We start from the raw sequence: 16,530 nt of genomic DNA on the forward strand, positions 1-16,530 counted from the left end.
AACACTACTAAGTATATGGCCAAATCCCCCCCCCCCAAGACCTGACCCCTGACCCAGGGCCCATGAATTTCACAATTAAGATCAAGGAGTTTGTGGACATCATAACCATAAATTCAGTTTTTTCCCCACAGGTGTGGGAGTAAAGAAGAAGATTTTTTAAGATTTAATACATTTTGACTATATGGCCAAAGTGGCCCCACCCTATAACCCGAACCCCTGACCCAGGGGCCATGAATTTCACAATTTTGGTAGAGGGCTTCATGGACATCATAACCATGCATTCAGTTTTTTCCTCACATGTGTGGGTGTAGAGAAGAAGATTTTTGAAAATTGGGGGGGGGGGGGGGGGTGCATATTTTGCACCACCTGTGGCCCACCAGGGGAGGTAGAGCCATGAATTTCACAATTTAGATTCCTCTTACCTTAGAGATGCTTCACACCAAAAATGGTAACAATTAGCCTTGTAGTTCAAGAAGATAAAAATGTAAAATGAGTGACTCGGGTGACCTAATAATATTATTATCAATTTCCTGCATCCAGGAAATTCTGCACTGTTTTCTGTTCTATTTCCGCCCTTTTTCACATTTTAAATAGCTTTAATTTATAAATCAGAAACAATTAGAAAACAATATAACTGTCTGCACAAATTTATGTACCAACTAAAAATTTTGGCTACAAGAAATAATAATTTTATTATTTAATCGCTCGCTCGCTCTTTCTTTTTTCAATGGACAATGTCTGACAAACAAGAAATTATATAGATATTAACTATTGTTGGCAAAGAAAAATCCAAATACTTTAGGTCATTGTATAATGGGAGATAAATGTAATTTAAAAATAGCCAAGACCATCCAGCCGTTTGATTAAAGGTTATATAACACAAGTAAATAGTGACTTAGAACATGGTACAGTATGTTTTCATACAGATTACATACATGTGACTAGAGCACAGAAGGACATAGGTATTGTGTTTTCATTTAGTTTATATGTGTGTGTAAATAGACTTGGAAGAGTATCACATACAGTCTATCTTGGTAAGACTTGTTATGGAAGTAGTATTCTACTGTATGACTTAATACCAGGTACATACAAACTGTTTCTTGAAAGAACGTAGCATTGCATGTTTTTACACAGATTAGTCATGTATATCCCTGTCAATGGCCATTTAGAAGCAGTATGGCATTGTACGTGTCCATTCAGGTGATATCCTTATACATGTATAAAAATTATAAATAATATTGTGACAGTCAGACCAGTTCGAATACCGGCGCCAGATAGCTCAGTTGGTAGAGCACCTGTCTAGAGATTCAGGGGGCCCAGGTTTGAATCCTGGTTTGGTCCGTCATTTTTTTCCTATCCCGTTACACTTAATACAGGTAGATATCACCACAAAAAGTGTTACTGCACTGTAAGTTTTCATACAGATAACATACATTTTAATGAAGACTTCTGTATATACCTTTTTTTTCAACCATTTTCACTCACAAATGATTTCGCCAGTCTTAATTTGTCCAAACAAAGTTGTGTTTAAGAGATAATATTCGAGACACTAGAGTTCCCCCAATTTAAAATTTGCCTGCTGACAACTTAGGTAAAAGGGACAAAAAATAAAATGGGGCAAATATTTCCCTGTATACAGTATGTAGATGTAAATCAAAAGGAATTTGGCACTGTACATCTCTATACCAGCAAATAGAGACTTACATGTAGATGATAAGGCTATAAAAAATATACATAGAAAACAAAAATCAACTGAGGGTTTCTATGTTTATATCTGTATTTTTTCTACAAGGCATATCTATGAACAAATGTTATGAACTTAACATGAAGAAATACAACATTCATAAGCACACAAACACTGTAATGTAACAACAAACCTGATGCATTATTAAATGTATAGCATTATTTCATGGTAACCAGTGTCAAGGTCAGAGATCCATTGATTCACTGACAATATTGTGAACAATGTTCCGCAGCTGTTTACATACGAATTATAGAAAAGCAACAAGTACATGAGCAGACATGAGAACTACAAATTGTAAAAATACTTTTATCCTTGATGTTTAAGCTGCCTTTTATATACAGTGTTTCTCTGTAAATGTAGAATAATGAATTAAGAACAATACAGGTATAGATCTGCACATGGTGATTTCCCATGTACCAGGCTCAATAAGGTATGCATACATGTACATGTATATCAAAGCAAAAAGTAATCAAAACTTAGCCCTAAATCATATTGCACAGTTACCATAGACAACTGATGATTTAAAGCATTCAAGTAAAACTTATCAAAACAATATGTTCCACATATTCTCACAACAAAATATCTATATGTACAATTAATCTAATGAAATATGTTAATTAACAAAACCCACAGCTTATATAGGGATAACTGTCATTGGAGTTTTTAACAAATGCACCAATGACAAACAATTTACTGGCTCCAGTGAAAAATCAGTTATTCTATCTCTGGTTTTCAACATCAACTACTACTCAAGCACAATTTGGGTTGGATAGGAAGTTTTGGAAAAATCATCTAAAATACCATGAGGTTTTTTTTAACAAACACATAACCAGTATACTTGCACCTGAAGCATGTACCTGGTAAAATACTCTCCAACTCATTATAATTGATATGGAAGCGTAGTGAAGTTATTCAGCATTATAATTTTTACTTTTTTGGCTTTCTTTCGAAGAAAAATTCTTATGCAACACAAATAAGTACATGTCTCATAAAATGCATGTACTCACAAAGTTATTAAAGTCCAAGCCACCCTGTGGCCTTTTATAAAATTCACAACAAAAGCAACATAACAAATAAAATAAGTTTTCTTTAACAATGAAATTGTTTGAACTGTCAACAACATCTGTTGTTGATAAAGATTCCCCACATCCTGTCTCTAGAAAGAGACAATTTTACAGTACGGTATAAAGCTCTGTTGTATGTTGCTAACAGAAGTAAAAATATCAGGATCCAAAATGGCTACTTTCTGGAGACAGGGGCTTTCCGCTCCTTCATACCACCCCCTCGACCAGATTTGGTTTTGCGAACAACATAGATCTCATCGTACTCATCATTCACAATCTCAAAGTCCACTCGATCAGCTTTATCCTCTACCTCACCTGCCAGAATGGCTGGGGAGGGCACAAAGGGTTTCACGAGTTGAAATGATCCGCCACTTCCTAGCCCCGACACCTGCCTGTAAATGTAAGTAGATACTGCTGACTTTATTGCAGTTTATTCAATATTCCATTCATAACTAAAACAAAGAATTATTTTAAACCTTCAAAACTTTAAATATTATGATGTACTTTTTTAATCAAACATTTTGAATCTAAGATCTTCAGAGAATGACATGGTAGTTTCTTACACTTATTCAAAGCAGACTGTTATTTTCTTTTAACTTGTGTAGTACATAAAATATCCTGTCAAACTGAACAAATAAATTTCACATTAAACCAGGCGATCTAAGTTTCAGAACCTGTGCCCAATCCCAATTGTAAATTAATACAATAAAAATATGTTTAAATCAAAGAACAGACATAAATATATTATTTAACCTCTCTGTGTCTGTACTGACCTGATAATGTTTTTGGAGCACGCTTTCTCTAAGGCTTTTTTGAATAAATGTGGCCTTTTATCTATCATAAAATTCTCATGGTATTGTAGAATATACTTTTTAATCATCTTTCCTGAGGCTGTTTTAGGTTCATGGGTCGCCATGATGGCTTGACTTATCATGTCTTCAATATCGCTGGCTGCAAACAAAAAACCAACATGATAAAAATCTGCAAGCCACTCCCTTTAGGACTCAGTAGTTCTAGCATGAAATGGTTTTATCTAAACAAGCAATCAAGTCAAACTTCAAATCCACTGAGAGATCAGATTCTGAAAAACAGCAAATTTTTTCAGAAGGATTATAGATTCTTCCTTAATACATTAGAGGAAATAACAATATCAGTGACTTGTAAGTATGTAGGTGATTAGTTTGTTTTTGACTTGGGGTTGATGGCAACTTACAAGTTTGTAGATGAAAATTAAAGTTTGTGGCCGAGTTGTAAGTTTGTAGCTGACTTCAAAGTTGTAGATGACTTGTGAGTTTGAAGCTAAAATGTGTGTTTGTGGTTGAGTTGTGGGTTTTTAACTGATTTTGTGGTTTTACAAGACTTAGTTTGTGGCTGAAATCTGAGATTTTGTTAAGTTGTGAGTTTTTAGCTGATTGTTAATAATAAAAATCCTGCTAATTTGTGAGTTTGTATCTGAATTGTTAGAATGTTGTTGCCTTGTTGGTTTAAAGCTGACCTCCGAGTTTGTTGTTGAATTGTGAGATTGTGGTTGAGTTGTGGGTTGGTAGCTTACTTGTGAGTTTGTTTTTGAATTGTGAGTTTGTGGTTGAGTTGTATGTTAGTAGCTGACTCATGAGTTTGAAGCTGAGCTATGACAACACCAGTCTTACAGTATCCTGGATTAAACTCCTCCAGTAAAAGGCGGTATGTCTGCCCGCCAACAGCCTGCCACATGTCATCTGATTCACCTTTCTCTAGCGCCTTCTTTAGTCTGAAAATTATTATTAAACTGCAAAACATCTTTCATATATTAAAATTAACTAACTCGACTTCATGAAGGATTCTGATAAATCTTATATGAATCATCTACAATGGTGACTTAAAAAAAACACAAAAGCAAATTGTTTCTTCAAACTTCTGTGCTACTTTTCATACCATTCCAATGAATAACTTATGTTCTTGCCAATAAGAGATTCTGCCAAGATTTTACGACCCAACTAATCATCAATGGTACAAATGATTCAAAAAGCTCTTCCTATTTTCGGGTAATTAAAATGGAAACTGATTCTCTTAATACATCCTTTCAACATGTCCCCACTCAGCAAGATTGTACAAATTACATACATGTAACTTAAGTAGAGTTAATATGAGTGTAAATGCTTATGGCAAGTTATACTTTGTTAAAGCAATCTTTAAATTCCTCACTCCCTAATATCTTACTTCCTTCATACATGTATATTAATACAATCATGTGTATTTCAATATGAACAACACAATTTACATGTATTTCTACACATACGTGGCATCTGTGTCCACTTCTGGGTAATATTTTTCCATGTATTTGCTGATCTTTCTGATGGACGCCTCTTTGGGATCACTCATGTAGGTGAGAGCCATGGGGAAGACATCCTCTATGCGGGATGGATTCCCATGTTTTTCCGCCTCTGATGAAAACTTGCTCAACACAAACTTTCGTTTAGGTCTTCCTGTTTATCAAGATAATGACAAAGTTACAAACTCAATAAAGATTCCAACATAAACAGCAACAACATAAGACCATAATACAATGTACATTAAATTAGTTTCTCAGGCTAACAACTTCAAAATTTAATGCAGCAGAATTTAATGCTTATGTTCTTCTTTATCACCAAGTCATGAGGGTATCTATTTAACAAGAGGCCCATGGGCCATATCGCTCACCTGAGGAACAATAGGTATGATAAAATCAGCTTAATGAGGTCATAATACAAACTATCTGGAAAATGTACAATAATACATGTAGATCCTGTATAAATAAAATCCATTTTTCCCCCTGGATATTCTTATGTTTATAATCATTAGTCCCCTTTCTAACAGGATGATTTTATAGTCATATCACATGTTAGTGCTGAAACGAATGTTCGAATATTCGCGAATGAATAGTAAATTTCTAATATTCGAATGTATATTTAGCATTCGAATATTCGATCACATGTTAAACACCCATATCAAGCACTGTAAACTATGCAGCATCGTGTTATTTCATTTTACTCGGAACGAAAGTAAATATAAAGCCATCTATGACTGCCATACTTGGTTGAGTCTATTACTTAACCCACTAATAGACTCTTCCGCCATGCTTGTTTACCTTGAAAGTAAAAGCAGGGTTTACATCGAACGAAGACAAACATTCTGGATTTTTCAATTCATGTCAGACGCTGATGAAAAAAGTTGCTTAACTGTTTGAACGAGTGTGAGCTACGGAGAATTAATATCGAAAGGTACATCGAAAGTTTTTTTTAAAAGATACCTCGATATAATTTGTTTTGTTTTTTTAAATAAACAGAAGATTTCCGGAGTTATAAGCGTTATCAGTTTTCTGTTTAATACTATATCAAACATGGCGGAAATATTTGGACTGACTTACGAAGTAACGTATCTCTATCATCCAAGAGTCAGGACTGCAGTATATTATTAAAGAAGTAATAAATCTTTTGATTGTAGTTGATGGAGATTTTTAAAAAATCAGTTTATTATTATTTGCTTAAAAATTAAATGTGCACCCAATTCAATGGATACTCATGCATTAAGTGTCAACTTCGAACTGACATGTTTAAGCAGTCTACACATACACCCACTTAGTAATACAAACTATTATATATGCTTAATACATTGTCTATGACGTCTACGAATATTCGAATACGAATAGCACTCACGATATTCGAATACTGATTTATGGTATTCGTTTCAGCACTATCACATGTTGAGTATTGCAGTTCTCAAAAAGATCCTTAACAATTGTTTATATATGGGATTATTGGGATATAAACCTACATCAAACTCTGAACCTTCTTGTGAGGCCGAAGAATTGTCCTGGGCCCAAAGTCTTCACAATTATAAAGAATCATCTGGCTGATTAGTTTCTGAGAAGAAGATTTTTAAATATTTACTCTATATCTGCCTATGTTAAAATTTGACCCCCCATTGGGGCCCCACCCTACCCCCGGGGGCCATGATTTTTACAACTTTGAATCTACACTACCTGAGGATGCTTCCACACAAGTTTCAGCTTTCCTGGCTTAATGGTTCTTGAGAAGAATATTTTTGAAAATTTCTAATTATCTCCCTTTGAAAAAGGGTGTGGCCCTTAATTTTCACAACTTTGAACCCCCTTTGCCTAAGGATGATTTGTGCCAAGTTTTGTTGAAATCGGCCCAGTAGTTCTTGAGAAGATGTTGAAAATGTGAAAAGTTTACGGACGGACAGACAGACGGATGACAGGCAAAATGTGATCAGAAAAGCTCACTTGAGCTTTCAGCTCAGGTGAGCTAAAAATTTGTGAAAAGGAACAAGTAAAATATTTCCCTTTTCAAGTTGGCAATAAAATTACAGTGACCGGTAATTAATGTGGTAGACTTTGACCTATTGCATCAGTGTCTGAGAAACAAAACACTACTAATTTTGGGTCTGATCAAAGCTTTAAAGATACAGCTTCAAGAGATATGACCAATTAGAGGTTTTTTCTTCAACTTCCTGGAGAAAAGTGCATAAGAGCTTTTTAAACTAATAATACTTGGCTTTAAAAATCATACCGGAGTTTCAAATTTCTAGGAGGATCTAAATTGGGGGAATATTTTGCAAAAAGGCCATTCAGCAAATTCTAAAGCTATACATACGATAAAGACACCGATTGTTTTGCTGTTAAGAATTACAATCATGTATTATAAATGTGATGCATTTTTCATGTATGATATCCTTACTCTTGTCTATTTAAAACTAGAACTGTCCTAATGGGACTAATACCCCCGCTAGGCTAATTTCAAATGGGACAAATAATTGAATTGAATAATAATTAAGGTTTGGAACACATACCAAAAAAAAATTCTAGAATTGTAAAAAAAAAAAAAATAGTTAACAAAGAAAAATTAAAATCAAAATTGTCAGAATTTCACTGTAAATACATATCTATAACAGTAATACATTTACAAATGTATGTATTTGATGATATATTTTTTTAATTTAATTGATTTAAAGAAAAACCAACAAAATGACAATAACCCCTCCCTTTGCAGTGAATAGAAATAACGGTAGCCAAGCAATGCTCTTCTGTTGATAAAACTTTCAATATCTTTCTAATAAGAGTCTTGACAGATGCAATTAGTTGTTTCAAATTTTCCTCACTTTCTCCTATGGCACAATTGAACTCCATATCAGAAAATTGATCCCATAGGACTATGATTTTCTTTGATGAGCTTGTTAAATTTAATAAACTCCCAAAACATTACCATAATTACCATACTATGTAAAAATATGTAAAAAAGAAAATTTAATATTACAAACAATTTTAAAATTGCCAAAACACTACAATCATATCAGTAATTTTGAATTTCATTTAAATTAATGCCCAATAGGGTCACTTCATCAAATTACTTGACAAATAAATTTAAACAACCTCTAAAAATAGTTTAACTTCTTTATTAATAATTATATTATTTATTTCCATATAATGATAGACCTTTTGGTTTACATGAAACAGTTTTAAAATAGCCCCAAAACCATCACCCATTTTACAGATTATCAATTTCCCCTAAACACATGCTCCATCTGAACCATGGCTCAGATAATGGCTCCCTTGGGACAAATGAATTCAGCCACACTTGTCTTTGATGTTCTCATTAGCTCCTAAGAATTTATCATTGACAAACAAAAACTTTGCATTGTCAGTTGATAGAATACTTATAAAAAATAATTTTTTTTTTATAAATTAAGACATAAAGACAAAAAACTCCATCTGGATGTATTTATATAAATATATTTTAGAGTGTTTTCTATTAATTAATTAATAAAATCTGTAAGGATTACCTCCCTTACTTTTCAACATTAGTGTACAATATATAGAATAAGGAAAATGAAAACTGTCATAAAATCATTAAATCTTGTCTGATCTTAAAAAAAATTGCAGGTGCACATCTTCAGATGGTGTTCAACATATGTACAAATTTTCAAACTGTTCCATGCAGTAATAAAAAATTCTATAGGGGGGACAAAGTTGCGTCTACAGACAGACGGACAGACGGACAGACGGACAGACGGACGGACAGACAGACGGACAGACGGACAGGGTGAAACCAATATACCCCCCTAAACTTCGTTTGCGGGGGTATAATAAGGTAACAGTAGCACGAACTGAAAATAGCCTTTTTGGGGAAACATGAACATCATTGTTCCAGAAAAGTCTATACATGTTCATCCCTAATTGCTCATCACCTCGTTTTAGTTTTAGTTTTAGTTTGTTCATACTTAAATAAAGAATTAATATATGATTAAAAGGTTTCCAATGGAAGACCTAATCGTTTTCTTTCAGTTTCTTTATTTTTTTCCTTACATATTTAGTGTATGCGATTTCTCAAGAACTACTTAACCGATTTACATAAAATTTTCAGACCTGTTAGACATTGATCTGAACCTTATTGCAAATTTTTTGTAATAATGACATTACTTCCAGTCTTGAGATATTAACAATTTAACGATTTTCAGAGGGTCAGCTTGTAAAGTATATTACAAAGAACTTGAAAACAATAAAGATTTTGTACTGCATTATAGAAGCATAGTTGTTGATTGTAACAATATATCTTTGAAAAAATCATAGTCACATCCATTTCTGACGTAATTAGAGATTTTTATTCATTATCTGAAACTGTGTGTGTGGGGAGGGGGTGTTAATTCTTTATTTGTATCGATATATTTTATTGTATCCTTTTTAAATAAATCGCACGAAAGACCTACTTGTTACTCGCAATGAGATCGTATTCTTATTGCTAATATAGATTAAGCCTGTTACCACTCTTTTTCTGTCTTTTCTTTTTGCCTTCCTGTGATTCCTCTGAATTCTGTTCCTCTCCTTTACTCTCCTCCATCTCCCCCGACTTCCTTTTCCTCCCCCTCTTTTTGGGCTCTTCTTTGTCTCCTCCCTCTGGGGTCATTTCCTCATCATCAGCAGACTTCTCACTGGTTTTTCCAGACTTTTTCCTGCTCTTCCCTTTTGGTTTTTCTATATTTTCTTCTATGACCTTAGCACTTTCTGATGCTTCACCATTTTCATTTTCTTTTCCATCTTCTTCCACTTCACCTTTCTTAAAAGCACATAAACGCACATTCAAAATTTTGTATGTTTCAGGGAATACATGCTATTAAACATATGACTTTTGTCCTTCTTCATGAAGATATATGATACATGTATACCCGGTATTATGTTCTTAACATTGTTTTAAATGTTATCAGCTAAACATTATTTGAGAAATATTTAAACTAGGAGTAAATTTCTGCTTTACATTTTTCTTTATTTTCGGTTTTGGTTTATCTTCTTCCGCTGTGCTCTCTCCTGGAACTCTATAAAATCCACATCTCCCTGTTCCTTTCACCTATAAAGAAACAAACAAATAACACACATGATAAACAAAGGTGATTCTCCCCATAGACAAATGTTTTCAACACACTCTGATTGTACTGGTAGATAAACAGAACAAATAATGAAATACACATGTAACTCTTCGTCAACAATAATCATTTTTTAATTTAATAATCTTTTCATCATACAGACTCATAATACAGTGAACTCAAGTCCTGGAGTCATATATTTTATCATCTAATAAATCCTTCCTATGTAAATATGTACAATTATACATGTGTATACTCCAAAAGTTTCAAACACAAGGAAATAGTTAATTTCAAGTCACTACACGCACAAGTAACTGTTCTTACCAGAATGATGTTTCCGAATCTGATTCCTCTCTCCAGGGCATTCAGTAACTTGTTAGGATGGGTTTCCAGCTGCAGTGCTGGATATTTGGATCCAACTAACTGTTTTAGGTTGAAAAATCTGACACCTTTATTCTTTCTACATTCAGGAAAACATAAGATTAGGGTTAGGATTTAATGTATTAGTTAATAAGTACATATGTTACCTGCCATTACACTGCTTATTAAAAAGTATATGTATTCCCTTCGCAAAAAGTGTTTTGTATAATATTATTACTATATAACAGAAAAAACATTTCACACTGCAAAGAGGAAAGAAATAAAGAATATTGAATACAGTTTCATGTTTATTCTTCAGTTGTTGAGCTAGATTTCGCTATTGCTAGATTTTTTTTATTGATAGTTAGGTCAAAGGATACGGGATTGCCAACACCAGTGATGACCTCATTCAGTATGTCCTTTAACTTGAGACTGAGTGTCTCTCCCTGGACCTTCTTCTCTTTGGGTTTCAACTCTTTAACTAATCCATTGAGTGGAGACATTTCCTTTACTCCATAAAATTTCCCAAGTTTATCACGAATGATCTGGAAAAATGAAAAAATGAATTAACTAAGTCCTGGAGTTGCAACTATAACACAAATAGGAAACCAATTTAACATAAAATAATGAGAAACAGAAATGATCGCAGGTCTCACACATTCTTCTAATAATAATAATTTAATTAAAATAAAATCATTTTAAGATACAAGGTGAGAAGGATACTATAAGTCCTACCCTGTGGAACAGACTTAAATCCGCAACATTTCCAGAGTTCTCTAGAATGGATTCTGTGTAATATTCATACATCTTGTTTATATTTACATAAACATCTTCTTTTTTTTCAAAATTGTCCATAATCCTGCAAAATTAAGATGTATATATATACATGTACTAGGTATTCACGTTTAATACTATTTTTTTTCACATTTTACAAGAAATTAAGATAAGATGAAACATAAACAAATGTGGTTAATCTCTTAAAACATTGTGTATATATATTCCTTTGATTCATCAGTCCAGTAATGTATCAAGTTCAAGACAAAATAACACATTCAATGTTTAATACCGTAGTTACATTCGAAAATTGATCTCATGTAAGGACTAAATCTGTGTAATAAAACTGTAAGTTATCCAGCAGTTACCAGTCCTGGCACTTCTGCTCCACAACTGGAATCGTCCTTTTGCGCTTCTCAAACAGAATGTCATTTTCATTCAGATATGCAGGGGGTGTCTGAGGGAGGCGGGCTTCCTTCTTCTTCTTTGGTGGTGGGGTTGGTGTACTGGTGGTCACTGTTGTCTGTGTGGGGGCAGCAGCTTCTTTAGCTTCCTTCTCTCTCTTCTTTTCCAACAAATACTCCTGAGTTTTTTTCTTGAGTTTGATTGCTGGCATATTTAATCACCAGCTGTAGATATCGTTTAACTTTGCTGTGCAACAGTTTCCTGGAAACAAATCAGAGCACTCCTGATCAAAAAAGTATTCTTCATATCCACATACAATAAACAAAGACTTGTATATCACAGGAGTTAATTCACTATGGAACCTGTACTTTTACTAGTTTACTGTTCTCTTATAATCACACCTCGGTTTTGTCAATACATGTGCATTGATAACAAACAGGTATATATTATGGTTATTATAACATCTTAAACTGACGAGCCAAATGATTGGCTGTTCGTTCGCTCTAAAACGCGTTCGCCCTTGACGCCGTTCGCTCTAGTTTTCGTTCGCCCTAGGTCCGTTCGCTCTTGACGCCGTTCACACTGTGTCCGTTCCCCTTAATTTTATACTGCAGTATAGGATTAATTAATTCATATATTTTTGTGAATTCTGGTCAATTTGAAAGATACATATATAATTAATGAAAACAATACCGCCCTTTCTACTTCTACATAATAATCACCATGGTTGACAGTAGTTTAATACAGTTATATGTTCCATTTCCGTATATATCTCATTTATAGATCAAAGGATTTTGTTATGTAAATTCTTTCAAAATAGAATAGGTGATAGTCATCTGCTAAGCTTCTGAATGAGCCAATTAAAGTCTCAAATTCTTTAGTTGTTTAAAAAACACCAAGCGAATCATTATAAAAACAAGAAGACGGTTATCGACAATTTACGGCAATAAAATCTTACAATTATACCAATTACGTCTTTTTTTATGAAGGAAAAACATATTTTATACTAATAATTAGTAAAAGTTAACAACTTTTAAGTTAATAGTAAATGAAATAACTTATAATATGGTTTATTTATAAACATGGAGCGAACGAGGTTTAAGGCGAACGATTATCTGGGCGAACGATTATTTGGGCGAACGATAATTAGAGCGAAGGGACCTAGAGCGAACGGACTAAGGCGAACATGTGGATAGGGCGAACGCACCCGATACCGAGCCAAATTGAAATCACCTGACGACTCTACATGACTCAAACTTGATCCATATTTTTTTTTAATATTAAATATGAAGCATCAGTGCTGCATCACAGCAAGATCCAGATCACTTTTTAGACCGAGAGAGGTCTTACTCTCTGAGAACAAAATAGAGAACTTAAAAATATCACTCGTTTTAGAACTGCCACATTCAGTGCAAGCAGATCTGACCATGACCTTACTGATTAATTATGAAGAACTGAATGAAAAAAGGAGACGATGTTACATTGCATAATATCTATTATGCCTATGATCAGACTTTAAAAATAACGAAATATACCAACAGCCATCACCTTTCACCTGAAACAGTCTTCAAGGCTGTATGAGTTTTGATCAAAGGTGAAGGCCACTTATGGTGTGTGTCAACATTTGAGCCTAGCCTTGACATAAATGTGTAAATAAAAATGTTTGCATTATGAATTGCGTGGCAAATAATTGAATGTTTTAATCAAATCCTCATTCTAAATAATATATCTGTTTTGATTTTACAATATGATGCATCACTGCATAAATTAATTCATGCTCGCATTGGTCGTATTAGATGACAAGTCTTGGCGAATTTTTTTTATAGACACTTATTGTTAAATGCAAAAGGCCAATTTATTAGTAACAATATATTTGCAAACAAATGCTATTGCTTGCGTTCGCGCTATAAAGATATGTTGGATGCATTCAAAACAAAATACAAACCAATGATGGATGAAAAAATATGTGCACTCTCTTGCGTTGTTTACTACGTCATCAATAATTGCACAGTCTCAAACAACTCGTTCCGATAAATGTCGCATAGGCTAAAAATTATTTGTATTATCCTGTGGACTCACAACTTACGTAGTTTTCAGTAATAATTTATTCTTATGTGTACTGTTAAGCAAATGAGCATTGAGTTAACCTTTGACTTACAAACCAAGTCCATTCAATATTACCTTTATATTTGTCATTCTCAGTTTACGTTAGGGCCTTTAGTCAGATAATATTAAAAAAGTTAGAGTGTGATTACGACAAAGATTTTAAAATAATTATATGTTATGACCTTGACATCTGAAGGTCACTGCACTGCAGATAGTGCCCAATCTGTCACCAGAGTGCCGGTATATAACGCTGCGTTAAAGAGGAATGAACTTTCGGATGCAGCGCAAAGTAAACTCTGGATAGAAAGGTGGACAGGGCCAAGGGGAGCAAAATATCTTGCATGAACAAGGAATTTACGCGAATGGTTGTTATACTTTGACTTTAAATCAAGTGTTCATGGTTACTGCACTCCATCATCCCTTATAGAAATAATTCTATATTTGCACAGTATTACAGCATTCAAAACAAATGATTTATTTGTATTTCATCAAGTGTACGTACTAATCGTACTATAACTGTAATAAATGTTAACTGGCATTGTATGACATTGTAATGGTAATGTATTTGGAACTTGTGTCCAATCCTTTTGCATTAGTCAATAAATTATGTTCAACTCAAAGAAATCATTTTTCTGTGGGAAGTGTGAGACTGATCAGATCACGCAGAGTGATGTCCTAATCAATGATTAACATTAAAATTGTTATTCTATATGCGAAAACCAAATCTATTCTAGAACAAATTAAAATATCTGATTTTAGTAAGTACACAGAAAAAGACTGTCCATTGCTATTTAGCAAAAAATACTTAGCGTTTTCAGAGACATAAATAACGTTATTTATGTCTATGAGCGTTTTGCACCATGAACATAAAATATGCGATAAGTTGAACGCTGATATATCAGTGATGGTCATTTATTAGTAAGAATCTCATCTTATCGATAACAAAAAATTTTACCTTTCAGCAAAGAATTCAGTTTGAAAAATTTCCTATCTTTTTTATACAGTGCTCTTCGAAAAAAAAAATTATAATGATTATAAAGAGCTATATTATATTTACTGCCACTTTTACAGATAATAACTTTGTCATGTTGACCTTGACATCTGAAGGTCACTGCACTGCAGATAGTGCCCAATCTGTCACCAGAGTGCCGGTATATAACGCTGCGTTAAAGAGGAATGAACTTTCGGATGCAGCGCAAAGTAAACTCTGGATAGAAAGGTGGACAGGGCCAAGGGGAGCAAAATATCTTGCATGAACAAGGAATTTACGCGAATGGTTGTTATACTTTGACTTTAAATCAAGTGTTCATGGTTACTGCACTCCATCATCCCTTATAGAAATAATTCTATATTTGCACAGTATTACAGCATTCAAAACAAATGATTTATTTGTATTTCATCAAGTGTACGTACTAATCGTACTATAACTGTAATAAATGTTAACTGGCATTGTATGACATTGTAATGGTAATGTATTTGGAACTTGTGTCCAATCCTTTTGCATTAGTCAATAAATTATGTTCAACTCAAAGAAATCATTTTTCTGTGGGAAGTGTGAGACTGATCAGATCACGCAGAGTGATGTCCTAATCAATGATTAACATTAAAATTGTTATTCTATATGCGAAAACCAAATCTATTCTAGAACAAATTAAAATATCTGATTTTAGTAAGTACACAGAAAAAGACTGTCCATTGCTATTTAGCAAAAAATACTTAGCGTTTTCAGAGACATAAATAACGTTATTTATGTCTATGAGCGTTTTGCACCATGAACATAAAATATGCGATAAGTTGAACGCTGATATATCAGTGATGGTCATTTATTAGTAAGAATCTCATCTTATCGATAACAAAAAATTTTACCTTTCAGCAAAGAATTCAGTTTGAAAAATTTCCTATCTTTTTTATACAGTGCTCTTCGAAAAAAAAAATTATAATGATTATAAAGAGCTATATTATATTTACTGCCACTTTTACAGATAATAACTTTGTCATGTTGACCTTGACATCTGAAGGTCACTGCACTGCAGATAGTGCCCAATCTGTCACCAGAGTGCCGGTATATAACGCTGCGTTAAAGAGGAATGAACTTTCGGATGCAGCGCAAAGTAAACTCTGGATAGAAAGGTGGACAGGGCCAAGGGGAGCAAAATATCTTGCATGAACAAGGAATTTACGCGAATGGTTGTTATACTTTGACTTTAAATCAAGTGTTCATGGTTACTGCACTCCATCATCCCTTATAGAAATAATTCTATATTTGCACAGTATTACAGCATTCAAAACAAATGATTTATTTGTATTTCATCAAGTGTACGTACTAATCGTACTATAACTGTAATAAATGTTAACTGGCATTGTATGACATTGTAATGGTAATGTATTTGGAACTTGTGTCCAATCCTTTTGCATTAGTCAATAAATTATGTTCAACTCAAAGAAATCATTTTTCTGTGGGAAGTGTGAGACTGATCAGATCACGCAGAGTGATGTCCTAATCAATGATTAACATTAAAATTGTTATTCTATATGCGAAAACCAAATCTATTCTAGAACAAATTAAAATATCTGATTTTAGTAAGTACACAGAAAAAGACTGTCCATTGCTATTTAGCAAAAAATACTTAGCGTTTTCAGAGACATAAATAACGTTATTTATGTCTATGAGCGTTTTGCACC

The 16,530-nt window shown here is 33.5% G+C and overlaps 1 protein-coding gene across 1 annotated transcript; it reads right to left on the minus strand.

Moving 5' to 3' along the window:
- Positions 1–1,753: 1,753 nt before the first annotated feature.
- On the minus strand, positions 1,754–13,774 carry LOC105325597 (heterochromatin protein 1-binding protein 3). Its single transcript, XM_011425228.4, has 11 exons — positions 13,688–13,774; positions 11,706–12,003; positions 11,299–11,422; positions 10,944–11,108; positions 10,528–10,659; positions 10,098–10,187; positions 9,608–9,899; positions 5,087–5,273; positions 4,458–4,558; positions 3,582–3,759; positions 1,754–3,200 (listed from the first exon to the last, which is right to left on the minus strand). The coding sequence occupies exons 2-11, from the start codon at positions 11,951–11,953 to the stop codon at positions 2,984–2,986; spliced, it is 1,734 nt and encodes a 577-aa protein (XP_011423530.3). The 5' UTR covers positions 11,954–12,003; positions 13,688–13,774; the 3' UTR covers positions 1,754–2,983.
- Between the last annotated feature and the right edge of the window lie 2,756 nt (positions 13,775–16,530).

This window comes from Magallana gigas, chromosome 7, assembly GCF_963853765.1.
Source record: "Magallana gigas chromosome 7, xbMagGiga1.1, whole genome shotgun sequence".
Classification (NCBI taxonomy): domain Eukaryota; kingdom Metazoa; phylum Mollusca; class Bivalvia; order Ostreida; family Ostreidae; genus Magallana; species Magallana gigas.

Coding starts and splice junctions, on each gene's coding strand:
- LOC105325597 (XM_011425228.4), bottom strand. CDS start 11,953: ATGCCAGCAATCAAACTCAAGAAAAAAACTCAGGAGTATTTGTTGGAA. Junction 11,109..11,298: donor ATTTAAGTCTGTTCCACAGG/GTAGGACTTATA, acceptor TCATTTTTCCAG/ATCATTCGTGATAAACTTGG. Junction 3,201..3,581: donor TGCTCCAAAAACATTATCAG/GTCAGTACAGAC, acceptor TTACATTTACAG/GCAGGTGTCGGGGCTAGGAA.